The sequence below is a fragment of the Schistocerca gregaria genome, chromosome 6 (assembly GCF_023897955.1).
Source record: "Schistocerca gregaria isolate iqSchGreg1 chromosome 6, iqSchGreg1.2, whole genome shotgun sequence".
Classification (NCBI taxonomy): Eukaryota; Metazoa; Arthropoda; class Insecta; order Orthoptera; family Acrididae; genus Schistocerca; species Schistocerca gregaria.
The window spans coordinates 46,352,968-46,365,332 of record NC_064925.1 but is presented as its reverse complement, the minus strand read 5'-3'; the positions used below and the strand labels follow the sequence as shown (position 1 = coordinate 46,365,332).

The window sequence follows — 12,365 nt, the reverse complement described above, 5'->3', positions numbered from 1 at the left end:
AAAATTTTTTTTGTAATTTGAAAGATGGTCCTACATGATCGGAGCAGCATGGGATAATGTAAAGGAACAGAATTTGAAAAAGCCTGAAATAAAATTTTAGTTATGGCGAAGAATTGTCAAAGTAATTGAAAACAGTGAACAGAATGGTATGCCCAAAATGCCAAAAGAACTCAACTGCCATGAATGTGAAGATGATGATAAAGAGTGGATGAATGTTGACAGTGCAAGTCCAAGGCATCAAATTGTGCAAGACATGAAATTGTAAAACTTGTTGGTGATAAAACTGGGACCAGCATCTCATCAGCTAGTATCCAGAAAATGAAAATGAAAATACACTTGCAGCTTCTGAAGCTTTCACATGTTTAGTTAGTGTCTTGTGATGGTTTGATGCTCAAAATGAAAGTGACCAGTATCAGATATTATGTGTGGAAAAAAGCACACAACTTAGCTGCTCGTAAGTGGGTAGGCCTGCATAAACAGACCAAAATTAAGAATTTTTGAAGCATTAATTCTATACACATGTACTGTACATGCAAAATGTGTACATATTACATATTTTGTGTTTGCAAGGCTATAATATGTACATTCCTACCATACTTAACTGTGTAATACTAAGAGATTCACATTGTTATAAATGTATATGGTTTTTATTTGTAAACTGATAAATAAAAATATACAGACTGAATATCAGAATAAACAACATTTTCCAAACCCATGTCGTCCAGGTAGTTCGGATAGTCAATGCTCTACTGTATCTGGTGAAAACAAGAGCTGAACAGTAGAGGAGTAGTTTACAGTAGCTTTTTTTTTTTCCAAAGCAACTGTTTTCTCCTGATACACTGTTACATATGGAAGTATTCTAGAAATAATTCTCATAGTTATCAGGTTGAATAAATTAGCAGTTATCATAATTTCTTGACCATATATTTAACAGAAGTGGTCAGCAGTGGTTGCTTCCTCCTGTTCATGTATAATTTGATGGGATTTACAGAATGCGATGTGTGAATAAAAGAATGAATGACTGAATCGATACCATTTTCTGTTGTGAAGTGGAGACTGTTTTATTAGTGTGCAATATTAAGTGTACTGGTCTGTATGTAGGTTCAGTATTTTGTGAATGTTTTCAATTTTGTTTTAGGTTAATTCAAATTTCTTCAAGCATTCACAGTCAATGGTCGCAGGCACTTCAGAAATGCACAAACTGTGGCAGGTAGTCATGCCTCACCTCAAAAGCAGCCTGGAATACCTCTATCAGAGAACTGCCATGTGGTAAACTTCCTCCTCTATCAGAAATTTTATTACTATATTATAAGTTAAACAATAATTCAAATGTAATAGTAGATGTCCACATTAGTTCAAGTGAAAACTCACATTACTGAAATAATTTACTATTTTACAGGACGGAATATGAAAATGACTTCTCACTAGCAGGTAATACAGCTGCCAATAGAGGACTTGGAAATCGTGATCAGCTGTCTTCTCAGGAATTTGCGCTAAGTTTTGAGCTGCCGTATTATACCAAATACTTTCTCATTGCTGCTTATTTGGCATCATACATTCCCTCAAAACTGGATAAAGCTCTCTTTATGAAACGGAAAGATAAGAAGAAGAAAAAGAGAATCAACAGATCTAAAAATGACATCCTAAGTGACATGCTTTTAGGACCAAAACCATTCACGGTGGATAGACTGTTGGCTATATTTTATTCAATTGTTCAAGATGAGGTCAGCTTCACAGTAAATCTTTCTGTGCAGGTCAGTATTCTGTTAGCTTATTTAGCCCTTTACTTACTAACAAATTGCTGTTACTAGTATAAGTCATTTTCATTACTAAATAACTGCAGTAATGCAAGCAGTGTTAAAGCAAAGGAAGAAAGGAAAATATTTTTCTTAATAGGCTTTATCGTACACAAACATAAGATGATAAAAACCACCATTCGAGACCAATAGCTCCTTCATACAACAGGAGTAGGATTGGGGCTGTCCAGACTTTAAGAAGGAATGTCATCACACTAAAAAATATCGTGAAATGAATGAATCGAGTTAGTTTAAAAACTGCCAAATGTGCATTTATTTCTGTAGCTGCTAACAAAATGTAAAAATTTTAATACCAAGGGATGCTACATGAATATTTTAAAAGAACAAGCCGACATAACCTGTGATGTATGATACAATGACTTCTGAATACTGTAGAAAAATTCCATTATCACCCAACTTAATGTGCAAGAAAAATGTATATGAAAACAGCATGCACTGGGATTACATCAGAAAAAAATACTGTGTACAACAGATTTAGAAAGGGGGGAGTTGACTCTGTGGAATACACAGAACACACTTGCATTTGTGGAGAATCATTAGAAAAATGTAACTTCACCACAGATTACTAATGTTTATTCAAGTAAACAACTGAAATTTCAAAATTACTGAAATTACAGGCACAAATGTGTTTTATTTTAAATACATAGTCCAGAGATCCATTAGCATGTGTAAAAGCATGGATATGGAATGTGTTAAAATGTGTGTTTCATTGCATGCATATCCTTTACATCAAATTAATGCACATACAAGATGTGTGAGAAAAGTTATGAGGCTGGCAACACTCCGACTGATCTGGCAACGCTTCGACTGATCTGGCAACACTGTGTTGTTCTACTTGTGGAGACCACTGTGTTCATTCCTACCAGATGTTCTGAACAATGATCACATATTTCTGAGAGCGTCATGAGTGAAGTTGTGTTTTTGATGTGTGTTACAAAAATGGAACAGCAGAATTTAGAGCAATTTTGTGCAATCATGTCCTGTGTTAAATGTGTAGAATGCATGACTGTGACCTTTGAAAAGTTGAAACAGGCATATGGGGAACATTCCAGAGACCTTCAACTTCAAAAACAGGTGAAAACATTAAACATGTGCATGCTATTGTGAGAATTTGTTCCTCCAGGACAAACTGTCAACAGTGTGTTTTGCAAAGATGTACTTGAAAGCATCAGAAAAAGAATGAATAGAGTGAGACGAGACATTGCAGACAAGTGGATGCTGCATCATGACAATTCCCCATGTCAGGCAGCCACTTGCAACACAGAATTTTGACCTCAAAAGGCATTCCTGCCATTCCACAGCCCTCCTGCTCACTTGGTCCAATTCCACGTGACTTTTTTCTTTTCCTAAAACTGAAAAATGTCTTAAAAGGACATCATTTTGGGACCCTGGAGAACATTTATAAGAATGTGACTGACATGTTAAAAGCCCTACTAGTTGAAGCCTTTCACCATTGCTACCAAGACTGGAAATGATACTCTAATGACGTATAGCTGCCGAAGGGAACTATGTTGAATGGGACAATATTGCTGCTTGGAAAAAATAAGCAATAAAAAACTTTGACAGATAAAAAATCAGTTTCATGACTTTCTTCACACACCTCGTAAGTGTCATTTGCAGCCTCGTAATTTATTACTTTTCAGCATGAATTTGCCTTTGATTCAATGGATATTTTAAAGATTCAGCTTCATTTATCTAGTAAGAAAGCACAGTAACCAGAATTGTGGAACAGAAACAAAATGTTTCACATGCAAACAGAAAGTTATGGTATTAAAAGGAATCTTCTAGAGAATACTTTTTTCCCTCAAACAAAAGCTCTTTTTCGCGTTGAATAATTTATGATCTCTTAGGGACGTGTCACCACTTAAATGATTAAAGATTTTGGTGCTAGGCTATTTAACGTCTTTCTGAACTAGACATATTTATCCTATCACAGTTTAGATTGTATTTTCTTCTTGTGTTACTGCTGTGATATGTATTGTTTGTATCATAGTGAGAAGCTTTGTACAATTTTCTTCTGTGTATATATATTAAAAACAAAGATTCCAAGACTTACCAAGCAGGAAAGCGCCGGTAGATAGGCACAATGAATAAAACACACACACAGAATTTCGAGCTTTCACAACCGGCGGCTGCTTCGTCAGGAAAGAGGGAAGGAAAAGGAAAGATGAAAGGATGGGGGTTTTAAGGGAGAGGGTAAGGAGTCATTCCAATCCCGGGAGCGGAAAGACTTACCTTAGGGGGAAAAAAGGATAGGTATATACTCGCGAACACGCACGCCCACACACACACACACACACACACACACACACACACACACACACACACATACATACACAGACACAAGCAGACATATTTAAAGGCCTTTCCCCCTAAGGTAAGTCTTTCCGCTCCCGGGATTGGAATGACTCCTTACCCTCTCCCTTAAAACCCACATCCTTTCATCTTGCCTTTTCCTTCCCTTTTTCCTGACGAAGCAGCCGCCGGTTGCGAAAGCTTGAAATTCTGTGTGTGTGTTTGTGTGTTTTATTCATTGTGCCTATCTACCAGCGCTTTCCCGCTTGGTAAGTCTTGGAATCTTTGTTTTTAATATATTTTTCCCATGTGGAAGTTTCTTTCTATGATGATGATGCGACTTACCAAACAAAAGCGCTGGCAGGTCGATAGAAACACAAACATACACACAAAATTCAAGCTTTCACAACCAATGGTTGCTCTTTCCTGAAAAAGCAACCATTGGTTGCGAAAGCTTGAATTTTGTGTGTATGTTTGTGTTTGTCTGTTTCTGTCAACCTGCCAGCACTTTTGTTTGGTAAGTCACATCATCTTTGTTTTTATGGTAGTTGGTTGCTCCAGAAGACAATTCCGTAGCACACGAGCAAGTGGAAATAACTTAAACAGGCAGACTTAGAGATACTGATGTCTTCAATACTGGAAATTATGTTAATGGTAAATGTTGCTCAGCAGTCTTCTCAAGTTTTGGAGCTTGTGATTTTCCCAGCTAACCTGCACTCTATATGGACACACAAAAGTTTCTAACACTATTCTCTCTGTACCTGCCGACTTTCATAAGCAGTAACCATCTCCTGTAGGCTTTCATGGTGAGGAAGGATATGAATGTCGCTTGAAGTTGCTTGCTTTGTTGCAGGATAAGGTATTTAATTAATGTATATGAGAAATAACAAGGGGGTCAAGAACAGAGTTTTGTGGGACTCTAGAATGAAATGTTTTGGCCTTACAGCTGCTTTGAGTGGTTGAAATGCCACAAGCTTCTGATCAAGCACTCTGTGGCCTTTGTTAAGCGATATGACTGCTGATGGGCTGCTTTTACGCCCTTATATAGTCTGGCTGCTGGCTGTGATGTCACTGGTACTCACGGCGTTGCCATATGTGGGCATAGGTCGACGCCGCGTTCAATGCGTCTACGTTCACTAGATCTCCTGTAGCACTGAGCTGCATTTCACAGTCTCTATTAATGGTATCGACAGTGATTATTTCAACAGTTTCTTTAGTTTCACTGTCCTAGAAACCGTCAGGGAAGCCATGACAGAGACTTCATTAAATGTCATTCAGGGGCATTTTAACCACTTGATGCAGCTGGAAGCCCCAGAATACTGAATAAAATTTTACCCCTGTTTGTCACTGCATTCTTACTCTAGTTACTTCATTTCTCAAGAACTATATTTGTATCAACACAATTGAAAGATTTTGAAACCTCACAGAGTGCACCAACAGGCAATGTCTCATTGTCTGGTAATTCCAGGACATTAACGTAAATATGACTCAGATTTTACAGGTACCTTTTTGAAATCTAAACTGATTTTTGATACACTTTTATTAGGTTGCTTTCTTGTCTTTGTCTGTTTGGTACAAATTTTACAGTTGATTTTTTACTAACTGCTCGATGAGCTAGAGACTTGAAACTTACAACGAAGCTAAGAACTGGATGAAAGTGCAGTATTAGCTCACTTTCTTGTCTAGTGTGTGTGTGTGTGTGTGTGTGTGTGTGTGTGTGTGTGTGTGTGTGTGTGAGAGAGAGAGAGAGAGAGAGAGAGAGAGAGAGAGAGAGAGAGAGAGAGAGAGAGAGAGTAAGGTTACTCTGTGTACCACTGTCATTTCTGATTGTCCTGTTTCAGTTTTGAAAGGTTGGCAGGAAGAATGAGTTCTGATAATTCTCTGTATTAGCTTGAATCTCTCTAATTTTTACCTTCTTGATCCTTACATAGGAGAGATCTCAACTGTCTGCTGTGTCATTCTTTGCCATTCAGCATATTGTGGGTGCGATGTGGAGAGGCATGTAGCCAGCACACAGCCTGCCTAGTTGTTTTGCTGACTTTCCAGACCTTGTGGAGACCTACTTCTCATCCAAGTAGTTCCTCAGATAGTTTTACATGCTGAAGGCACCCCATACCAATTTTCCCACCAAGGAAAAATCCTCAGCAGTCACAGGAATAGAGCCTGAACCTCCACACGTCAGCTACCTATGCTGACCACTCAGCTACTGAGGTGGACTAGTAGTTGACTTTGGTGAAGAGGAACTGAAATGAATCACAAATTCGTAATGTCATCAAAATGATTGAAGTTTATTGTAAAATTTCACACCCACTAGACTTAAAAGCAGAATATAATTACTTAAAAAAAGTTGTTTTTAATATACCACATTTTTAAATTGGACTAAGAAGTATAAAATAATTTCTCTTAGCTTCATATAGATAGTCCTAAAAATCTGTAATTGTGAATTTTTTCTAATAGCTGTGAAAGTATTTGTAAGATTTAAGATCAAAAAAGCAAAGAGCGTGCAATACATAATTGATACTTGAATAGCTCATCTTCTTACTGTTTTCTATTGAATGTGCCCCATATTTCTGTTTTAAACCTTACAAGTATTTACATAGGTATTAAAAATTCACAATCACAAATTTTTATAACGACCTGTAAGGGGTTAAGAATCTCTATAGGACTAGTAGAAATTATTTTATAATTTTTAGTTTTGTTTAAAAACTTGATACATTAAAATTGATTTTTATTTAAATGATTACTAGTAGTAATGTTGAAGCCATTGAGGTGCTTCACAATCCTGGCATACAGCAATTATCAAGGACTCTAATGTTTAAAAAAGAGAGTTAGACAGTAATTTATAACACCCCCTTTTTGTAAAGGAGCTTCACAGTTTCAAGTTTCAATCTGTCAGGGTGTGGAAATGTTGAATTTATGTGCCAAAACTTTGCCTGGCTGATTACAGCATGTTTTGAACAGTGTTCTAGAAACATTACCTCATTTTTGAAGAAGTGGTAGTTTTCTTATTTCAACTGCTTTTATTGGACTGTAATTAGATCTTAATGGAACAATGAAAGGTTATTTCAGTATCTCCGTTCCCTTTTTTAAAGAACCATTCCTCCCTTTTTTCTCATCAACACTCAAAAATGCTTATTAAATATTTCTGCCACCATATTTCTTTTTTTTTCTTTTTAGCCTGCAATGCTATATTCAATGTTTCTAAAAATGTGTTCAGTTCTAGTCTCACTCCTTATTTGCCTTATAGTATCATTAGATTTATTTATTTATTTATTTATTTATTACCTTAAAAACAAACTTTAGGAAAGTCTTTGCACCGATGGTAATTCATGGCTTATTGATGAATTCTTCGGTTTGCACCCTGTAAATTCTTTCTTTGTAAAGTACTTTCAAATATTAGTGCTACGTGGTTACTGAACAAATTGTACTTGGAACTAACACTGTCTTCACCATAGACAGGCCTCCAATTTACATTTTAGAGATGTGATGTATTTTCCACATTAATGGTTTTTAGCAGTTTTCAATATGACATGGTCAGTGTCTCACCGATATTTGCACCATTGTTAGTCTGTTTTTGTCCATCATGATGAGAGAGAATTCAGAACTTCACCAACAATTCTATCAGCAGTTTCTGTCTGGTATATAAATATATTGTCTATTAGTGTACTAGAATGTGAAGTTATTCTGATGGGAAAATTGAGTGCAGAATCCGCAGGGTATATGTGAGCATGAAATTTCCAAGGCCTGACCAGCCACTGATGTGTGTTAGAAAATTAATGTTGAAGTTCTCAAATACTATCACCACTCCCATATTTAAACATGCATGTTATGAGGGAGTTTTAATTGCTTCAAAAGGCAATGTCCTAAAGCCCCTTGTGCACTGTTAGAGTTGACAAACAAAAATTATTTATACCCAATTCTATGGCAAACAATTTAAAATCTAGCTCAAGGCAAGAACTGTGTGTGTGTGTGTGTGTGTGTGTGTGTGTGTGTGTGTGTGTGTGTGTGTGTGTGTGTGTGTGTGTGTGTGTGTCAGTTTGTATTACTTTTGATACTGTTCTGTTTTTTTTTTTTTTTTAGTTTTTCTACAAATGAAGCTGGAAAGTTATAATTATTTGTCACTATTTCTTCTGTCCCAGAAGTGACACATCACTCTGTGAAATGCAGAATATTGGCACAATCTGTCTTCTTGGTTATACATATTTACAAATGTTCATTGAGATTATTACAAAAGACCTCTAGCATTTTGATGAATTGGCAGATTTTGATTTATAGCAGTTACAGTTTTCTCTTAAAAAGACCTTCATTGGTGATTTGTGTGGATTATCTGCATTAAGTTTTCTCACTAATCATTTGTCCAAAGTGGCCTTTATATGTGCGCTGAAGGAGTTGTAAAATATTTCTTTACATGGCTGTACAGAGGGCGTGGTAAGATAGGCTGCCACCATGCATATAAGTGATGCAAAAACTGACAAGGGGAAATAAAGAAAGAAGGCTGTTAAACATTTAAGTGGGAGAGGTACATGATTCTCCTATATGACATGTTCCTTTTCCTCAGCCTGTGACTGTAAAGGCATGTTGTTGTCATCTCAGTGCAATTTCTAGTAGGTCATTTCCTCCAAGTAACAAGTACAGGAGCTACTACTACTACTACTACTACTACTACTGAACAGACTTCTATCTACAACATGGTTTATGTGGCTGCAGTGTACTTGGTTCACTTAACTACTGCTGCACAGCTCATTCATGTATAACAATAGAGTTCCTGTTTATTATTATTAATATTATTATTATTATTATTATTATTATTATTAATCATCCAAGGATCACTTGCATAGATATAGGTATAATCAAGGTAATCCAATACAACTCAGTAGCGCCAAAGATAAAACATACAGAATATGAAACTTGCATGCTTTGAGTATAGGACAGTTGATCCATGAGGACAGGACAGGTGGTTGGCTGTGGCCTTAAGGAACCATCACGGTGGCCGGACAGAGCAACTTCATCCTTCCAAAAATGACAGTGTCCTAACAGATGCACTTTCTCATTTGGTTGGTTTCAGTTGTACAGTGTTCTTGATCTACACACAATTTGTTTCAGGTGACATGTAATGAAAGATATGGCTTTGTTCTTTATCGCTGCATACACTAAGAATATGAACTGATGGATCCTGGACTGTGTGGAGATGATGCTATGCCTCTTGCCCCAACTCCAATCTGTTGAGAAAGCAGATTCCATGCCCCCCAAACATGCAACTATGCTCCCCAGTCTGCCTGAAAAACTGTCAGCATCCTTCAATTATGAGTAGTTGACCTCTTTCATTACTACCCACTACTATGGACTTTAATTTTGTAGTATGTGTTACTTAGGAAGAATGTTTTATCTGCCTTTTTACACAGAGCCATTTTTAGTAATCCTTTTCTTTTCCTTGGCAATCCATCATACAGTTGTATTCTCAAATAGAAAATGTTTGGGGTTTCTGTTTGTTTTCCCTTGGAAAATATATTGACCAAACTGGCTTTTGTTCCATGATTGCATGTAGAACTGTTAGTAAAATTTTTGGTAATTTTTTCACTGATAGTCTCTGCAGATTGGTAGATTTACTGACTATGTGTAGTAAGGATGCCCAGTTTTTTATATGCCTATTTGCAGTTAACCTGATTACTGCTTTTAATTATTATTTTTACAGCCTTACCCTGAAGTTTAAATCTGTGTCGTCCACATTTTGTGTCTTACCTCTCCAGAAAAGATTTTAAAGCTAAGAATATGCATATGCATAGTATGTCACCACAAGATAAGTGCTGTTACAAACTGATGCTAAAACCATAAGTGCAAAACATGCTGTCAACTTTTTTTGCCATTTTTCTTTGTGTGCTCAGTCCATATTATCTGACAATCAATGTTCATCCCTAAGGCTTTGTGCTTGTAACACAATCTACAGATTTATCATCTAGGCTTCTGTTTCCTCTCATTGCGCTGAAATGTGTACTTTTTTTAAAATCTTCAATGTTAATTTTTTACCTACTACACAATCATAAATATCCTTGAGTGTTTCGTTTGCTTCCTCTAGTATAAGTTTTGATGTTTCATAAGTGACTGATGCATTTGCCATCTGCAAAAAGAACTTCTTGTCTATGTCTTACACTGTCTTGAATGTCATATATATACATAAAGAATCAAATTGGACCCCGTATACTATCTTGAGGAACACCTAAGTTTGTGTGTTTCTTATCTGGCAGTTGTTTTAGTAAAAATTTATCCTCAGCAGAAATGTGAGCTTTCTCTGCCTTTTGCATCCTGTTTTACCACCTGTTCACTATTCTTCTTATACCTAGCACTTCTAGCTTGTTTAGTATTTTTTACTCGACAACGTCAAAAGCCTTGGACAAGTCAAAGATAATGCCTGTAACACATTCTTCCTTGTCAGAAGCTGAAAATATCACCCACCTGAACTCTGTAATGGCTGACACTGTACTTCTCCCTCTTTGGAAATGATCTGTGTTTTCTTAAAAAAAAAAATGGTATTTTTTTCTAGTAACCCATTATTCTCTCTTTCATAAGGCAGTAGTGAAACTGGCCTGTAGTTTCTGGTATTTCTGCATTACCTTTCTTTAGTAAGGGCACAACATACACATATTTTAGGTACTCTAGGAAAATACCCAAATTAAATGACTCATTTTTTATTCAATTAATGCAACTTGTGTGCTATCTACGCACGGCTTCAGAACAGTGACAAGGACCTCATCTGTGTCTGCTGCGTTCTTATTTTTTAATTGTTATTCTGTCTTCCTGAATTCAAGCTCAGTTACGGGAAACATCATCTTTGTGCTTACTTGCTGTGTAAGTTGTCGTGGGTGCTATATGTTTTTTAGGGGGATTTTGCTGCAGCTATGTTCAGAGAAGATTCTTTTGTAGGTCTGCAATTTTGCATGTTTTACCCAAACCTGTCTTTAGATTTATTGTTTGACAGTAATTATCTGAAAGGCTGAGATCTCTTATAAATACTTCACAATTTTACCCTGCCAATTCCTGAAGAACAGGGTCTAAAACTGATGCTGAACTTTGTGGTATTTTTGGAGCAGTGTTTACTGTGTGTTCACCATTTTTGCCACACCAAAAGTGCTCAGTATGTCTAGGAAGTTATTACTAACTTCTTCTTCAACACCTGTGTTAATATTCATGTATCCACATATCTATTTTGGGCCCTGGGATTCCTTCCAGGGCTTCAGTTAGTTTACTTCATTACCTGGATCAATGAGCACATGCTGAAGCAAATATGCTATTTCACTGAATGCTTTTGATTTGCGCTGATGTCTGCTGACTGCGGACTGTAGTGAGATGGCCAAGCATGGTTTCCGGGGGTAACAGACTGGGTAAGGATTCCAGGCATTCGAGAAACTGGTTGGTGTCTTTGATGAAGGATGGGAGACTGCATGTAATGGAGATGATACATAATTTACTTGGCCCTCCTGCCACTACTTCAGCTGATTTCAAGTCTGTGTGACCTGCTGTGTCAGTAAACAAGAATTTAACAATACGCCTTCAGCCCTTGATTTTAATACTGCGGGAGTTGTTAGTCAGTGTACTATAGACAGCTGTAATCTTCAGCAAACCAGAATATTCACAGACATAACAGACATTTTCTCAATTCTTCTTCTTCTGTTTTTCATGGGAACCTTTAGAGTGCTGTATTTTCTTCCTGAGTGGCAGTCACTCCTCAATATCTTGCAGAGTAATATGGAGCTCATACATCTCCCTTTCAACCTCTTTGCACCATGTATTATCCATTTGTAGTTTACCGTAGTAAGTGGACAGTCTTTTAGTCAATATGTTGGGATTCATCCTTTGGATCTGGCCATAGAAAACTAATCTTCTTTTCTTAATCAAGTCTGTAATGTTCTCAATATGTGGATAAGTTTACTATAGTGACTTCTGTATTTTTTTTATCTTTAACTGGTTCCAAAATTTTCCTTAGTGTGTGTGTGTGTGTGTGTGTGTGTGTGTGTGTGTGTGTGTGTAATTATATTTATTAGAAACAAAGATTCCATGACTTACCAAACGGGAAAGTGCTGGTAGATAGGCACAATAAAAAAAACCACACAAACACACACACACAAAATTTCAAGCTTTCGCAACCAACGGTTGCTTCGTCAGGAAAGAGGGAAGGAGAGGGAAAGATGAAAGGATGTGGGTTTTAAGGGAGAGGTTTATGCGCACACACACGCACACACACACACACACACACACACA

The 12,365-nt window shown here is 36.8% G+C and overlaps 1 protein-coding gene across 1 annotated transcript in view; it reads left to right on the top strand.

Annotated features, from left to right (window-relative positions):
- The window catches only part of LOC126278371 (origin recognition complex subunit 5-like), a 135,562-nt gene that overhangs the window by 107,018 nt on the left and 16,179 nt on the right, over window positions 1-12,365 (top strand). Inside the window, exons 7-8 of the mRNA XM_049978443.1 lie at window positions 1,139-1,269; window positions 1,400-1,754. Of these exons, the coding sequence (XP_049834400.1) occupies window positions 1,139-1,269; window positions 1,400-1,754 (486 nt within the window). The remainder of the gene's footprint in view (window positions 1-1,138; window positions 1,270-1,399; window positions 1,755-12,365) is intronic.